Raw genomic sequence first — 15,657 nt, 5'->3', positions numbered from 1 at the left:
CCCGTTGTTACCCATTTCTATCTCCTGAACACTAATCCTAGAATCCCAACCAGCCCCCAGACGTTATTAGCAACAAGGATGTTTCTTGAAAAGTTTCCGAGTTGGCTCCAAAGTTGCCGTCTCAGTTTCTCATTTAGCTTTTGCCCTGCCGTTCTTGATGCTGCCAACAAGGGGAAGGCTAATTTAGGGTTTGGATGGACCCAGATGGACCTAATTTCCGGGAGGATCCTTTTGAGACAGGACCGCCCCAACATTCTGAGCCTGAGAGAACTCCACTACCCCCCTTCCCCGCCAGGTAGGTGTTAGAGGGCGATGTGCAAGTCTAGCCCCTGGCCTTCCCTCCCTTGTTTCATTCACTCTCCGCTTCCTGTCAAAGCCCAGGATCTGATCGGAGTTCCTTTGTAGCCCAGTGGGTTAAAGACCTGGTGTTATCACTGCTGTGACTCAGGTCACCGCTGTGGCTTGGGTCTGTTCCCTGGCCCAGGAACTTCTATATGCCACAGGCCAAAGAGGAGTGCAAAAAGAGACCCCAGGATCTCGCCAGAGAGTCTGAAAGCCAGTGGGACCCTCGGCTATGATGGAGCAAGAGTGGAGTGGTAGGTTCGGGTCCTTGTTCTCTCTGTCCCACTCCGTGTATGGGGTTCAGATGCTGTGGGTGGGCCTCTGCCTCCCATTCCTTGGAGCCTCAGCTTGCACCTCAGGCATCCTCAGCTGAACCAGAGCCACAGTCTGAGGACAGAGCCTCTCATTTTTTCACCGAGGTACTCCGGATCACAGAATAGGCTCCTAGGGGCGTAACTTCCCAGCCCAAAGTGACTGGCCACAAACCAAAGTGACTCAACAGAGCCTTAAATTCAGGCACAGTTTACATTTATGTTAATACCATGGGTTTATTTTTTTATAGAAAATATAATGCTTTAAATGACCAATCATCGGAGTTCCCGTCGTGGATCAGTGGGTAGCGAATCTGACTAGCATCCATGAGGATGCAGGTTCAATCCCTGGCCTCCCTCAATGAGTCAAGGATCCGGCGTTTCCGTGAGCTGTGGTGTAGGTCACAGATGCAGCTCGGATCCCACGTTGCTGTGGCTATGGTATAGACCAGCAGCTACAGCTCCAGTTCCACCCCTAGCCTGGGAACCTCCATATGCTGCAGATACAGCCCTAAAAAGACGTATTGCTGCAGACCCACGCGAAGCCTCATAATGAACCTGTGGCTTTGTGTGCCCCTAGCATAGCTAAGGTGAGAGTTCTGAGCAGCCTGGCCGCTGGGTGTGTGTGAGCATTACACGCTTTCTTATTTCTAGTCCCCTCTGGGCTGAAATGGAACCAGAATGGAGGGTCATGGCTGGGGGAGTAGACATAAAGCCGGGATCTTTGGGTAGGGTCAGGATGAAAGATTTTCAGATACAGTGGGGAGATTGGCAGTGTCCTGAACAATTTAATCAAATTAGGAGTTTCTTGGTGACCCCATTGCCATCCCACAGGGGCAGTAAGTCTGATGTCTCCAGAACAAAAGTGGTACTCCAGGAGAGGGCCTCGATCCTTCTAGGCCCTGTAATTGTTTTAGTTGCTGCCCTGGCCCTTCTCAAAGCCCCGCCCCAGCACCTGGGAGCCTTTCTAGACTACCCGGAAATGCTTTGCCAAGGAGGCATTCACCCTTCCCTCTGAATGGCTGTGTCTCCAAAACAGAGAGGGAGAACTAAAGGCCACACAGGGAGACTCCACTCCAGGCCCTGCATTAGGGACTTGACACACCACAGGCTCCTTTATGCCCTGGGGACCGCTGATCACCTCTCCCTCTTACAAATAAGGCGCAGAATTCAGAGAGTTCAAGTTACCTGCCCCCAGTCACACAGCATGTAGTAGGGCCTAGATCTAAATTCAGATCCGCCTGATTCCGAAGCTCAGGTTCTGAACCACTAGGCTCAGTGGACGGACAGGAGAAGGATGGGGAGCGACTGGGGGTGTGTGTAAAATGCAGAGCCTGCAGAGAGGTGGAAAATGGTCCTGTGAAGAGCTGGGCTGAGAGTACTAAAAAGAACAAAAGAACGGAAAGTCACAGCACGGATGCTGGGTCCCGGGAGTTAAAATACTTGGGAGATGTTCCCTGCTTCCCTGCTCCTCCTCCCTGCCCTACAGGCACCCAAAGGCCACTTTGTCCTGCTTCAAAACCGCTCAGGCCTTCTAGGCTTCCCCAGCCAGACAGGGCTAGGTCCAAATTCCTTACCTGGCAATCAAGGCCCCTGTGACTTCTCAACCAACTTCTCAGCCTCCTCTCCTCATTTTCAGGACCCTAGGCCCCTTTCCTCCACTCCCTTCTCAAACCTCTGTAAGTGGCTCCCAACTTCTCTTATCTGTAGCACCGTGGTGTGTCTGCTTCAGGTTGCCCCACTGAATGAACTGTGGCACTAAGCCAAGTTCAAGTTCAGTGGTGGCTGCTCTGCAGGAGGCCAATCTTTTTTTTTTAGGGCTGCACTTGTGACATACAGAAGTTCCCAGGCTAGGAATTGAATCAGAGCTGCAGCTGGCCTACATCACAGCCACAGCAACGCCAGATCCAAGCTGCGTCTGTGACCTACACCACAGCTCAGGGCCATGCTGGATCCTTAACCCCCTAAATGAGGCCAGGGATCGAACCTTCGCCCTCACGGATACTAGTCAGGTTTATTACCTCTGAGCTGTAACAGGAACTCCCCAGACCGCCCCCCCATCTTTGTATTCCATTTTACACTTCATTTAAGACCAAGTCACTCAGCCTCTCTCAGCCTTATCTGTAAAAATGGGGGAAACAAGACCACCTCAGAGTAGTGTGAGGATTAAATTTGAAGATGCTAGCAAAGCCGGGAGCACACTGGCACATAGTACATGCTCATTAAATGTTAACTAGCCACAGTGAATGACACTGACCATGCCTGTTTTAGAATAAATACAAAGCGATTCTGCCCTCGACCCAGGCAAAAGGGGGCGTCTCCCAGGCTGGAGAGGAGAGGAGAGGGAGCGGTGCTTGTAGGGGACGGAGGTCGTTCATTGGGCGGGGATTAGCTTTGCTTTGCTAGCCGGCTCTGTCTTCCTTTCACTGCTGCAGTGAAGGGTGAGAGGGACCACCCTTTGTCAGTCCTCTAGCGGTTGGAGTAGAGTCTGGATGCCGCCTGGAGCACACCGTGCAAAGCACACAGTGGGCGCCTGTCCAGTGACTGAACTGGGAAGGGTCAAAGGACAGGCGTACTGAGGGAACCTGGGGTGTTTGTTGGAGGCGGGGGGAGGGAAGGATATGGAGTGAAGCAAAAGGCTGCGGGGTCTCTCCGTCCCTCTCTCCCACCCCTCCAGGTTAGAGCTGAAAATACCGCAGGGAGAGTCGGGAGGGGTGAAGGTCAAGGCTCGGGATGAAAAGAATCTGTCCAGGACCGCCAAGGGAACATGTCAGGCTCAGGGACCCTGCGGAACGCCAGCCAGGCACGCCCCCCCCCCGCCCGCCCGCCCGCCCGCCCCGCCGCCTCGCCGGCTCCCGCCTCCTCCTCCTTCCAGCGCGAGCGGGCGGCGCGCTCCGGAGGGAGAGCCGGGCTGGAGGTTTCCTACCCCCTCGGCGGCCAGCACCTGCCCCCCCCGCGCCCGCCCTGAGCCCGCCCCGAGTCCGCCCCGACTGAGCGGCCGGGGGCGCCCCCACCTCTCTCCCCCCGGGCCGGGGAGCCGGGGGGCAGCGCCGGAGCCCGGGGGGAGCGCGGCCCCGCCGGCCGGCCGGCCCGGGCAGGGAGCAGCTAGGACGGCCCCGGGTAAGCGCCGGGAGGCGGGGGAGCGGGAGGGCCGGGGCCTGGGGGGGGTCGGTGGGGGGGCGATGGGGGAGACGGCCGCGGCGCCGGGGGACCCCGGGCGAGGAGCAAGGAAGGGGCCGGCGGGCTGGCGGGGAAGCGGCGCGGGGCAGCCACGTGAGAGCTGGAGCTGGGGTGGGGGGGTGCCTGCAAGGTCCTGGAGGCGGAGAGCAGGCTGGGCTCTTGTATCCCCCCCACCCCAACTCCTACCAATCAGGTCATAGGGAGCTCAGTATCCTCCCGACGCCCCCACCCACCCTCTCCCACATGAATGTGCTGGGGACAGACAGCGGCCAGACGTGTGACTCGGCCCACGGGACCCGCAAAGCCCCCGCCCTCAGTCTGGGGCTGGAGACTCAGGTGTCCAGGCCCAGGGGAGGGGACCAAGAAGCAGGCTTTGGCCCCAGTGTGGCCCCAGTGTATGTCCCCAGGCGGGCGCTGTCTGCAGACTCACTGCAGAGCACAGGCCTTGGGGAGGGAGGCTCGGGGGCCTGGGCCCTGCTTCTCCGGACAGCCCTCTTCCACCCCTCCCCAGCTGAGGATGTTGGATTAATAAACACTTTGACCCAGGACCCCTGCCTGGGAAGCAGGAGGGGGCACCAGTCACCTCTGAGTCAGAGACAGGGCCACACTTGGGCCTGGTGAGTTCTCGGGAGGCTGGCCCCAGCCGAGGGGCCTCTCTTGCACTCCCTTTCTTGGCTCCAGCACTGTGCCCTGATTTTATTTCCCAGCTATTCCCCCCGAAAGCGTAGATTTCTGGGCAGGGACTGTGGTGCCCAGGAGAAAGTGCAGGTAGGGTACCTCCTAGTTACCTCTAAGTTGCCACACCCAGGGAGAGGCAGGGACTCTTCTTGCATTCATTGCCCTGCCTTCCTCTCCTAAGATGCCCCCCGCCCCACCTGCTTGTGCTGGTTATGTAATTAACCCAGCCGAGGCTCTCTGCCAAGCTAACAGTGTCCAGGGATGCTGAGGGGCCTAGGGCCCTGGAGGGATTTGTGGGGAGAAGGGACTGGTACTTCCCCTAGTTGGGAGCTTTTATAAGTAGCTAAGTACTTGGTGGAGAAAAGACCCTGTGTGGGGCAGGAAGGAGATCGGGGTCCTAGTCTTAGTTGACAGCTCAACAGGCTATGTGGTCTTCATGTCCCTAAACCTTTGTGGGTTTTTGGTTTTGCTTTTACCGTCAATAAAATGAGAATTGCACACACACACACGCATGCACTGCATGTGCATGAGCATCAGTGCACAGTGACCCATCGGGGTTGCTAGGAGGTCCCACTGAGATCATGGAAAGCCTTAGATGAATGAAGGACACCTATACATAGTAATGGCCACTGTTTATTGAGCACCTGCTCTGTGCAGCACAGGGCTTTACCCGTGTGACCTCACAACACCCTGTGAGGTTTCTTATCCAAGATCACACTTTAGGTGAGCAGCAGAGCTGGTGGATCTCACCCCAAATCCTGCCCTCAGTATACTATGCTGTATGTGCACCTGCCCAATGGATTGGGTCCCCTCAGCCAGGATGGACTGAGGGACATTGCACTGTGAGCTCTGCGGATGCAGAAAGGACATGCATCCACAGAGAAAACATGTATACATGCTGGAGATCATGGCCTCATCGGAACTCAGCAAACCCACGTACCCTGGACCCATTTAGCAGGCACTAGTGTCACCCTCCTGGGATTAGTCCCCAGACAGTGGGTCTCAGGCATGTACCAGCCTCCCTGGTCACCATCTTCAACAGGAGAAGGCAGCTGGCTAAGAGGTTTACTTGGGTGATCTCAGAAGTAGGGGCTGTTGACCCTACTTTATCTGTGTGCAGAACGTGGCTCAGGTTGGGCAGGTGATTTGCCCTCTGACCCACAGCTGGGACACATCTAGCTGGGACATATGGACGAAAGTCACTGGAACTGAGCAAGCAAGGAGCTAATGAATCCATATCAAGGTCCAACCCCAGAGCAGCCCTTTCCAGGGCATCTGCTGTGTGCCAGGCCCTCTGAGCTCAGGGGGTTGCCAGAGAACCAGACCCAGCCCTTGGCCTGTGGCCTTTGCCAGCTAGAAGCACTAAACTTGGAAGCCGGAAGTACTGTGACACTGTAGAAAGGGAGAGCTGCCATTCCCAGCTGTGCAAGTGGCTCATGTCTTTCTCCCTCCGAGGCTTCTCTCCAAGGTGGGAACACCTGTCACCTGTAGTGACGAAGGATAACCACGTGGACATGCCGAGTGTGCAACAGGTGTCACACTCCAGAACCAAAGCCACCATCTAGTCCAGGGGTTCTCAGCTGAGGGCGCCTGGAAGTGCAGGGAGAGCGCAGGTGGTCTCATCGTGGTCCCTAGAGGCTGCTGCTGGCAAGTACATCCTGGCAGCCAGGGGTGTCAATGTCCTCCTCAGTAAAGAATTCTGTCTCTGCAAATTGCCAGGAGCACCTCCACTGAGACACACTGGCCTCGTCTCAGGACAGAAGACCGAGAGTGTGAGGAGTTGCTGCCTTGCCCCCAGGCTCCCTGGGAAAGCTGGGACTTGAAGCCAGTTCTAGAGCTCTTTCCACTCTGCTCTGCAGCCTGCCTGGGTGTGGAAGTCAGACCTGGCCAAAAATCAGGACATAGTACTAGTCAAGAAAGATTGATTTCCAGCAGTTCCTGTCTGACTAGTAACTCTGAGGATGCAGGTTTGATCCCTGGCCTGACTCAGTGGGTTAAGAATCCATCACTGCCGTGAGCTGTGGTGTAGGTCGCAGACTTAGCTTGGATCCTAAGTTGCTGTGGCTGTGGCAGAGGCTGTTGGCTTCAGCTCTGATTCGACCCCTAGCCTGGGAACTTCCATCTGCAGAGGGTGTGGCCCTAAAAAGACAAAAAAAGAAAGATTGATTTCCATTGGCAGGGCTGATGGCAGGAAGGATGGGGAGGTTATGGAAGGACCGCATGGCGTTCTGAGAAAGGGAAGACACCCCAAGTGGCAGTAACAGCTTCGGCAAGGTCCCCAAGGTGGATGTCCAAGGAGAAGCCAGCCCACCAAGCCCACCTCTTGTCCCCAGTCCAGGTGGAGGCCACAGAGGGCCCAGGGCGAGCAAGGGCAGCGATGGTTGGTCCTGACGGTGGCTGAGCCCCCAGCCCCTGGAATATGCAGCCCGGGGGAGCCCCAGGCAGCGGCGAGGACGCGGTGGCGGAGCGGGGCGGGAGGCATGGTCTCCACCTACCGGGTGGCCGTGCTGGGGGCTCGAGGCGTGGGCAAGAGTGCCATCGTGCGCCAGTTCCTGTACAACGAGTTCAGCGAGGTCTGCGTGCCCACCACCGCCCGCCGCCTCTACCTGCCTGCTGTCGTCATGAACGGCCACGTGCACGACCTCCAGATCCTCGACTTCCCGCCCATCAGCGCCTTCCCTGTCAACACGCTGCAGGTAGGAGGGCCCGCGGGGTGGGGGGGGTGGGGGGGCAGGAGGCGGGGGGATTGGGAGACCCTGGACGCCACCCCTCTCCAGGCCCCGGCCCTGTTGTTGCCTCTGAGAGCTCCGGGCTGCACTGGCCACCCTGCTTACAGCGGTGCCAGGAATCCCTTCATTTGTGCACTGGTTTATTCAACAAATACTTGACCCTCTAATGTGTGCCAGGCTCTGTGGTGGGCACTGGGGAAGAATGGTGCACAAAACAGATGTGCAGTTTGCCTTCAAGGAACTTATAGTCTGGTGAGAAGACAAAAAGGCAGTTACATACTTTGATGAGTGCTATGACTGGAGGGGGTGCAGAGAGCTAAGAAAGCCCTTAAAATGTGTTGGGGGGCAGGGTGACAGGAGGTGATGTCTCAACTAAGTAGGATTTGGGCAGGTAAGGGGCAATGGGGAGAAAGGCATGGAGCACTAGGTGCCTGTTAATATTCTGGGCTCTGGGGAGTTCCCATTGTGGCTCAGTGGAAACGAACTCAACTAGTATCCTTGAGGATACGGGTTCAATCCCTGGCTTCAATCGGTGGGTTAAGGATCCAGTGTTGCCCTGAGCTGCAGTGTAGGTCGCAGACATGGCTTGGATCTGGCATTGCTGTGGCGGTGGTGTAGGCCAGCAGTTGCAGCTCTGATTCAACTCCTAGGCTGGGAACCTTCATATGCCAAGGGTGCAGCCCTTAAAAAGGGGGGGGGACCCACAAACACAAATGTTCTGCACCTTGTTTTTGTGGCTCAACATTACAACCTGGAGATCTTTCTATGTCAGTATCTAGAGGTCTTCTCCATTCCTTTTTCATGGCTACACTGTACTCCACTGGGGAGATGTACTATCAAGTCCCCTCTTGTTGGAGAAGTGAGTTGTTTCCAAACTTTTGCTGTTTTCAACAGTGCTGCAATGAATACCTTGTAATAGCAACTTTGTTCATGAGGAAGTATATCTGTGGGATTGATTTCTGAAAATGGCATTGCAAGGTCAAAGGATAAACGCAGGGGTTCCCTTGTGGTTCAGCAGGTTAAGGATCTGGTGTTGTCACTGCTGTGGCTCGGGTTTGATCCCTGGCCCGGGAACTTCTGAATGCTTTGGGTGTGGGAAAAAAACAAACAAAAAAAACAGGCATTCCTATTGTGGCTCAATGGTTATGAATCCAAATAGTATCCATGAGGATGCAGGTTAGATCCCTGGCCTCGCTTAGTGGATTAAGGATCCGGCGTTGCCATGAGCTGTGGCATAGGTTGAAGATATGGCTCAGATCCTGCGTTGCTGTGGCTGTGGTGTAGGCTGACAGCTGTAGCTCCAATTCGACCCCTAGCCTGGGAGCTTCCCTGTGCCATGGCTGTGGCCCTAAAAAGAAAAAAAAAAAAAAAGAGAGAGAGAGAGAAAGAAAAAGAAAAAGAAATGGATAAATGCAACTGGAGTTTGCAAGGTGCCAGATTCCCCTTCCCTTCTATAAAGGCGCACATTTTATGCTCCTTTGAGGGATGTTTACATGAGCACACGTTCCTCTTAAGCCATCAGAGGGTATGCCAAACTTTCGGATCTCTGACAATCCAGTAAATGAGATATGATGGTCTCAGTGTAGTTTTTATTTGCTTCTCTGATGATGAGTGAGGGTGAGCTTTTCGTCCGTTGAGGGGCCTTTGCCTTTCTCTTTCTGAAAACAATTAATCCCTTCGTCCATCTTTCTGTTGGATCGTTGGACTCTATATCTTCCTGACTGACCCTGAGTCTTGGACTCTCCAGGATGTCCAAGACTTCACTCCTGGAGCACAAGAAAGGGACTGTGAGCAAAGAAATGCTGATTCAGGATCCTGCATGCCCCCCAAATCAAATAAAAAATCCTGGAATCCCGATGGCCAGTCTGGAAATAAGAATATATCCTTCCCCAATGCCAGATGAGATCCAGCCCAGGAGAGTGGCGTTTCCAGGGCCTGAGTCTCAGCTGTTTCTGCAGCCCCGCTCCTCCTCTCAGAGAAGGAAGCTGAGGTTAGAGGGCGTGTGTAGCCCACCAGAGGAATGAGCCGTGAATGCATGGTTGGCATGCAGGTGGCTGAGCCTCCCTCAGCTCCCCTGTCCTTGGAACTGGACTCCGTTTTCATTGCTCCTTCTCTGTCTTGACACAGCCCCAAGATGGCCTTTTACCATCTGGAATGCTGCATGGAGTAGCTGGAAAGAAAGCTGAGTTTTCTGGCTCCCTCCCTTCAATCAGGGGTGAAGGGACAACCCAGCCAATGGGGAGCCTTCCTCCTCTCCCTTTTAGGAGCCCCCAGAGAGGAGTGGGTGGGAGGCAGCCTGGAGGCCCCCCTCAAGGAGGCAGCACACTGGGGGAGAGGTGGGGCTGTCACCCTCAAAGGCTGGCAGCTGTTCCCTCCCCCCAGTAGATAGCTGGAAGAAGGTGGGAGCCTCTCTGCCTGTTTCCCCATCCCTCCCACTTCCAGCAAAGCTGATCTCCACTCGCTGCACAGCATGGGGGAGGAATGGGGTACGCACGGGGGTCCCAAGCTCCCAGAGGTCCCTGTATCCAGCAGATACAGTCTTTCCTGGCCTGGGAAGCCAGTTCATGATTTCCTACGGTGGTTTTAGATTTGTCCTCAGCGTCTTGCCCCTGCACCAAAGTTAAAACTCAGCACAAAGAAAAGATGCCACATCATCTCCCTGGAGAATTGCACTGCAGCAGCTTCTAAGCCTCTGAGTTGGGAAGTGCTTTTCTGGAGTCAGACTTAACTCTCCACCACTGCCACCAAAGTCTTTCCCCGGTTTAAGCTGTCCCTGCAGTGTAGAACCAGCCGTGGTCCTCCATGCCTGGCCCTTACCCCATTTCAGCTCATAAGCTGGCACAGGAGATGCTCCTCCCTCTAGTTTTTTGCCAGGACTCTAGTTCCTAGAGAAAACCCTAATGCCCCCTGTTCTGGGAGGCCTCTGCCTCACCCCACCTTAGGGAGCCCCTTCTTTCCACTCCCTGGCTGCCTTCTACTGCCCTTGCCATTCCCATCTGTTGGCAGGTTAATTAGCTAATTAATCTCTTAAGGAATCGTCTCTTTAGCGTACTCAGCCTTGCCAGGGGCCTATTCAACTTGAGCTGCAGCCCCTCCCTGAGAATTTGCCACAAGCACTCAGGAAGTCCCATCTCCCTAGAGCCGCCCGGGAGCCCTGCTCTACAGCAGCCACCCGTAGGCATCCACTCGCACCCTTTTTCTCCTTGGGCCTTCTTCTCAACCCTGAGGGCAGAGCAAAGCCAACAGAAAGGGCACATGGGGGTAGCAGTCTGAGGGCAGCATTGCAGGCAGGAATTGGGTTTAATCCCAGCACGGACCAGGGGGGGTTCAGGATCCCCGAGAGCTCACTGGTCTAGGTAGTGTAATTAAAGAACCTGCCTAGAGCCAACACAGTGTGAGCCACCGAGGGAGAAGAGGCTGTATGTAAAAGTGAGGAAGGCCAGGCATTCCCTTTGTGGTTCAGTGGGTAACGAACCTGACTAGGACCCATGAGGAAGCGAGTTTACTCCCTGGCCTCGCTCAGTGGATTCAGGATCCAGCGTTGCTGTGACCTGTGGTGTAGGTCGTAGATGCGGCTCAGATCTGGTTGCTGTCGCATAGCTCCGATCCCGCCCCTGGCCTGGGAACTTCCAAAGCAAACAAACAAAAAAAAGAGGCAGGCCTGGCTCTGGTCCTCAGGAGCTCACAGCAGAAGTGGGGACCTGGGGATGGAAGCAGCTCTGAGCAAGGTATAATTTAACTGTTCTTAGAACATAGGAGATGGAGTTCCCGTCGTGGCGCAGTGGTTAACGAATCCGACTAGGAACCATGAGGTTGCAGGTTCGGTCCCTGCCCTTGCTCAGTGGGTTAACGATCCGGCGTTGCCGTGAGCTGTGGTGTAGGTTGCAGACGTGGCTCGGATCCCAAGGTGCTGTGGCTCTGGCGTAGGCCGGCGGCTGCAGCTCTGATTCGACCCCTAGCCTGGGAACCTCCATATGCCGCAGGAGCGGCCCAAAGAAATAGCAAAAAAAGCCAAAAAAAAAAAGAACATAGGAGATGAAGGGAATGGTTGGTCCTCTGCTTGCAGGAAGGCTTCCTGGAGGAGGAGGGATCTGGGAAGGTAGGATTTCAACAGGTCCAACAACTAGCTCACATCTGGGCTCTTAGAGGCACTGAATAAATGTACTGAAGGGGAGTTCCCGTCATGGCTCAGGAATTAACGAACCCGACTAGTATCCATGAGGATGAGGGCTCAGTCCCTGGCCTCGCTTAAGGATCCCTAAGGATCCAGCATTGCCGTGAGCTGTGGTGTAGGTTGCAAATGCAGCTCGGATCCCACGTGGCTGTGGCTGTGCTGTACGCCTGCAACTGCAGCTCCGATTCGACCCCTAGCTTGGGAACCTCCGTATGCTGCAGGTGCGGCCCTTAAATAAGATAAAGGTACTGAAGGCCTGGAGGGACGGATGGGGGACAGAATAGGAAACAAGGCCGATCTCAGCTCCAGGTGTGCACAGGACAGACAGTGTCCTTGGAGGTCAGGCAGCGCGACCTGCCCTCTCCTGGCTTGCAGACGGGGAAGCCACAGCCCTGAGCTCCTCCCTTCTACCCTGGGCCTGGCCTCCTGGAGATGGGTGAATGCGGGAGGCTTGGGGTTCAATGGCAAGTGAGAGGGCTGTGTGTGGCTGGAGGCAAGGGGAGCCCTCATGGCTGCTCTGACCTTGGGACTGGCTGGGGGTGTTGTAGGAATGGGCAGATGCCTGCTGCAGGGGACTCCGGAGCGTCCACGCCTACATCCTGGTCTACGACATCTGCTGCTTTGACAGCTTTGAGTACGTCAAGACCATCCGCCAGCAGATCCTAGAGACGAGGTGAGGGGCCAGGATACACTCCACTGCCACCTCAGTGGATGCCCCAGTGCTGGCCACTTCCCATGAAAAGGGCGCAGTGGGGGGAAATAGACGAAGTGCCTTCTGGTCCCTACACACACGCTCAGAAAGAGGATATTTTGCTGTCCCTATTTCTGTTAACCTATTTTGGGACCCTTACCAGGGGGTGGCTAGTTTAGTGCAGTGGTTAAGAGCAGAAGGTCTGGAACAAGAACTAGTCTCTTGGAAACTGCCAGGGCCCCTCAGCTGCATGACTTTAAGCTAGTTAACAGGTAAGCTCAGGTCCCTCATCTGTAAAATGGGAAGCACAGTAGTACCCATCATTTGGATCAGTTGTGCCAGTTAGAGGCTATAAGGACCTCGAGGGCCTAGCGCTGCGCTTGGAACAGACAAATGGTGGTAATAGTATGGACCAGGTACAGCCCACCCTTCTTGAGGCCCAGGGGTTCACTGCGGCCGGTGGAGTTCTGAGATTCCCACCTCGCCCCGCAGGGTGATCGGCACCTCGGAAACGCCCATCATCATCGTGGGCAACAAGCGGGACCTGCAGCGTGGACGCGTGATCCCGCGCTGGAACGTGTCACACCTGGTGCGCAAAACCTGGAAGTGTGGCTACGTGGAGTGCTCGGCCAAGTACAACTGGCACATCCTGCTGCTCTTCAGCGAGCTGCTCAAGAGCGTCGGCTGCGCCCGCTGCAAACACGTGCACGCCGCCCTGCGCTTCCAGGGCGCGCTGCGCCGGAACCGCTGCGCCATCATGTGATGCCGCGCCCGCGGGCCGCACCCGACAGGCCCGGGCCGGGAGGGGGCAGGAAGAGAACTCCGACCGTCGGGCCTGAAACGCCCCCGCCGCCACGCACCTGCCCCGGAGAGGCCGAGGGCGAGAGGGCGCTTCCCCTTAACTGCCCCGTCCTCCCCGCTCTCCCACGCCTGTCTTCCTGGGACGGCCGCCGGTCGTGCTGTAGTTAGTGCAGTACCCGGCCCGGCCCCAAGGGGCGCCGCCGCCTCTGGCGATTTAGGGGTGAGCACGTGACATGCAGCGTGGGGGTGGGGAGGTGCTGCCTCGGCCGGGGGAGGGGGGGGTCCCCACCGGTCTTCTCCGGAGAGTGTGTCCGTCATTGCCCCGCGTCTTCCTTCCCGGGTCTGTCCGTCCAAGCGTCTGTTGGTCCTCAGCTGTCCTACCCACCCTCCAGTGCCCCTCTCCACCTCCAGCTTCGTTCACAGGGCTCTCATTCCATCCATCCCCTTGTCGCAGATCCTGGCAGCTTCTTTGTGAGGCCAGCCTTCTAACCGTCGGCACCACCGGCACAGGGCAGAGAGATGCGGGTGGCCCAAGGACCACAGCTGGGGTCCGACGGTTGAGGTCCTAGATCAGTCAGGGGGAGAAGGCTGAGCTCTCTCCCTTCCAGGGAGACCTCCCCACCCAGCAGCCCCCAGAGACACAACAACCTACCTTCCAGCCTTAACTCGATGGTCCGTCCCTGCCGGGTGCCCCTCACCCCCTTCCTGACCCTAAAGCCAGATCACCCCCTGGGTTAGTTTTTTTTTTTTTTTTTTTTTTCCTTGACAGAGTATGGAGAAAGAGTGACCCAAAGGATAGATTTATTTCCGTGAAGCCAGGTTCCAGCCCGCTGTCCCCTTCTGGGCTGAGTGGGCTGCCAAATTGGCTGAATGTTGGGTTGGGGCGTGGGGGCTGGTGATGGGCCGGGCGCCGAAGGGGGCAGGCAGGTTGTGCTAGTGCAGACTCTCTCTCCATCTGACCCCAACTGGACTGCCCCGGACCCCAGCCTGCCTTGAATCTCAGATTACCTTGGTTAATCTGGGGAGGGGCCGAGCCAGGAAAAGCGTTACAGGGACCCCTGTGCTTGGGGGAGATATCCCAGCATCCCCGCCCCTCGACGGAAGCCCTGCAGGATCTGATGCCCTCTTGTCCCAACATCGGTTTACCCGATGCCCTGACTCACTCCGCCCCATTTTCTCCGGCTGCCTGGCCAGTTTCTACCTCTTGTCACCGGAGCTGATCACTGTCAGTTTTGTACCGATTTAGAAATAACAAAAATCATGAAGCTACTAGGCGCGGCCTGAAGGATTACTGGGGGACATGGAGGGCGGGAGAAATGGGTGCGAACCCCCTGCCTCCTGGTCAAGTTCTCCTTGAGACCGAGTCCTCAGCCCTGCTCTGGTGGGAGGATAGTGAGGCCCCTTGTTAGAAGAGGGACAGAGAGAACAATCTAGCCTCGACGGAGCCAAGCTGTGGTGCATTGACCAGGAAACCAGGTAGCCCAGAGTGGTGATGGGGAGGAGTCTGGGGGAGGGGTCCCAGGTGGCTACCATCATCTGGATCCAGTGTAGGAGGAAGTTTCTTTTCTCCCTTCTGCTCCCCCAGGTGATCCCACCACCACCACTCACTGGGGGTAACGCGGCAGTGACTGCCCTGACCTTGGGCAGTCCAGTGTTTTGGGGTTCTGGTCCCTGCTGTGCTGCATGACTTTGGGCAAGTGACCTACCCTCTCTGAGCCTCCCTCTGAAGCAGAGGAGGTGGCTCCCTTCCCCCACACATTGGAGTGGCTGGGAGGGTAAGGAAGAGGGCCTGCCCCCCTTTTATCCCTTGCACCCTTGCCTCCCTGATTCACCAGGGGGACAGGGTGAGGGATGGCAGCACCTCACCTGCCCCATCACTGTCACCTCCAGCTCTGAGGCACCTGAGGTGAGGGTGAGGGACCCAGGCCTCGGGCTGCCCCGTGTGGGAGCCATTGGAATGTATTGCCTGGCCAGCCCCCCTCGCCCGCCCCAACCCCCGCTTTACCCCAGATCTTTGATTTTGATTCCTTCTGCCCCCATTCTGAGTCTCTGTCCTTCTCCCGCCCCCCCCCCAGGGTTTCCCACCACAGGGTCTGGAAGCGTGTGTGACACCCATTGCGCTGTGATCGGAAGTCAGATTAAAAATCAGGGAGTGTTTTCCCTCGTTTCTGTACCAAGGTGTTGGCTCAGTTCCTGCCGTGGGAAGGAAGGGGCTCCCTACAGGGCCTGAATCCCAAAGCCCAGGTCAGCTGGGGGAATGCAGGGAAAGAGGGTGAGCTTGGGACGCCTCTTCTCCACCAGGCCCCGCCCCAGAACCCTCCAGCTGGTCAGAACCATCCTGGGGAGGAGTTCCCGTTGTGGCTCAGCAGCAACAAACCCGACTAGGACCCATGAGGATGCGGGTTCAACCCCTGGCCCCACTCAGTTGGTTAAGGATCCAGCATTGCCATGAGCTGTGGTGTGGGTCAAAGACCTGGCAGTGGGTTAACGATCTGGCAGAGGCTGGTAGCTGTAACTCCGATTCAGCCCCTAGCCTGGGAAGCTCCATATGCAGAAGGCACGGCCCTTAAAAAAAAAAAAAAAAATCCAGAGGAGAAGCATAACATGTCCCTCTGCCACTTTCTTGGAAAACCTTTCCTAAGTGGACTCAATCCCAGCTTCTGCTCTTGTCTTTTCTCCCACTCTGCAGCCGCACCCCTGCCCCCTGGTCGTAACTCCTTGGGTGCAGAGGTGTTAAAGAACCATCCCTCT

The 15,657-nt window shown here is 56.4% G+C and overlaps 1 protein-coding gene across 5 annotated transcripts; it reads left to right on the top strand.

The window, feature by feature from the left end:
- Window positions 1-3,512: 3,512 nt before the first annotated feature.
- RASL10B (RAS like family 10 member B) lies at window positions 3,513-15,079 on the top strand. Of its 5 annotated transcripts, none has more exon segments than NM_001445417.1 (4): window positions 3,522-3,773; window positions 6,845-7,207; window positions 11,963-12,087; window positions 12,598-15,079. In NM_001445417.1, coding segments are annotated over 3 exon segments (612 nt in total). In that variant the 5' UTR covers window positions 3,522-3,773; window positions 6,845-6,991; the 3' UTR covers window positions 12,869-15,079.
- Window positions 15,080-15,657: the final 578 nt, after the last annotated feature.

This window comes from Sus scrofa, chromosome 12 (assembly GCF_054392235.1).
Source record: "Sus scrofa isolate SSC_HxYL_T2T_F1_AM1 chromosome 12, Sscrofa_HxYL_maternal_Yorkshire_Landrace_v2.0, whole genome shotgun sequence".
NCBI classification, from domain to species: domain Eukaryota; kingdom Metazoa; phylum Chordata; class Mammalia; order Artiodactyla; family Suidae; genus Sus; species Sus scrofa.
Note: the sequence above shows the minus strand (reverse complement) of the source record. Positions and strands in the feature narration are given on the sequence as shown.

Bases quoted from the DNA above. Each gene is read 5' to 3' on its own strand.
- RASL10B (XM_021067405.2), top strand. From the start codon at position 6,992: ATGGTCTCCACCTACCGGGTGGCCGTGCTGGGGGCTCGAGGCGTGGGC. The intron at 7,208-12,597 runs GTAGGAGGGCCC...CTCGCCCCGCAG, and splicing joins TCCCTGTCAACACGCTGCAG to GGTGATCGGCACCTCGGAAA.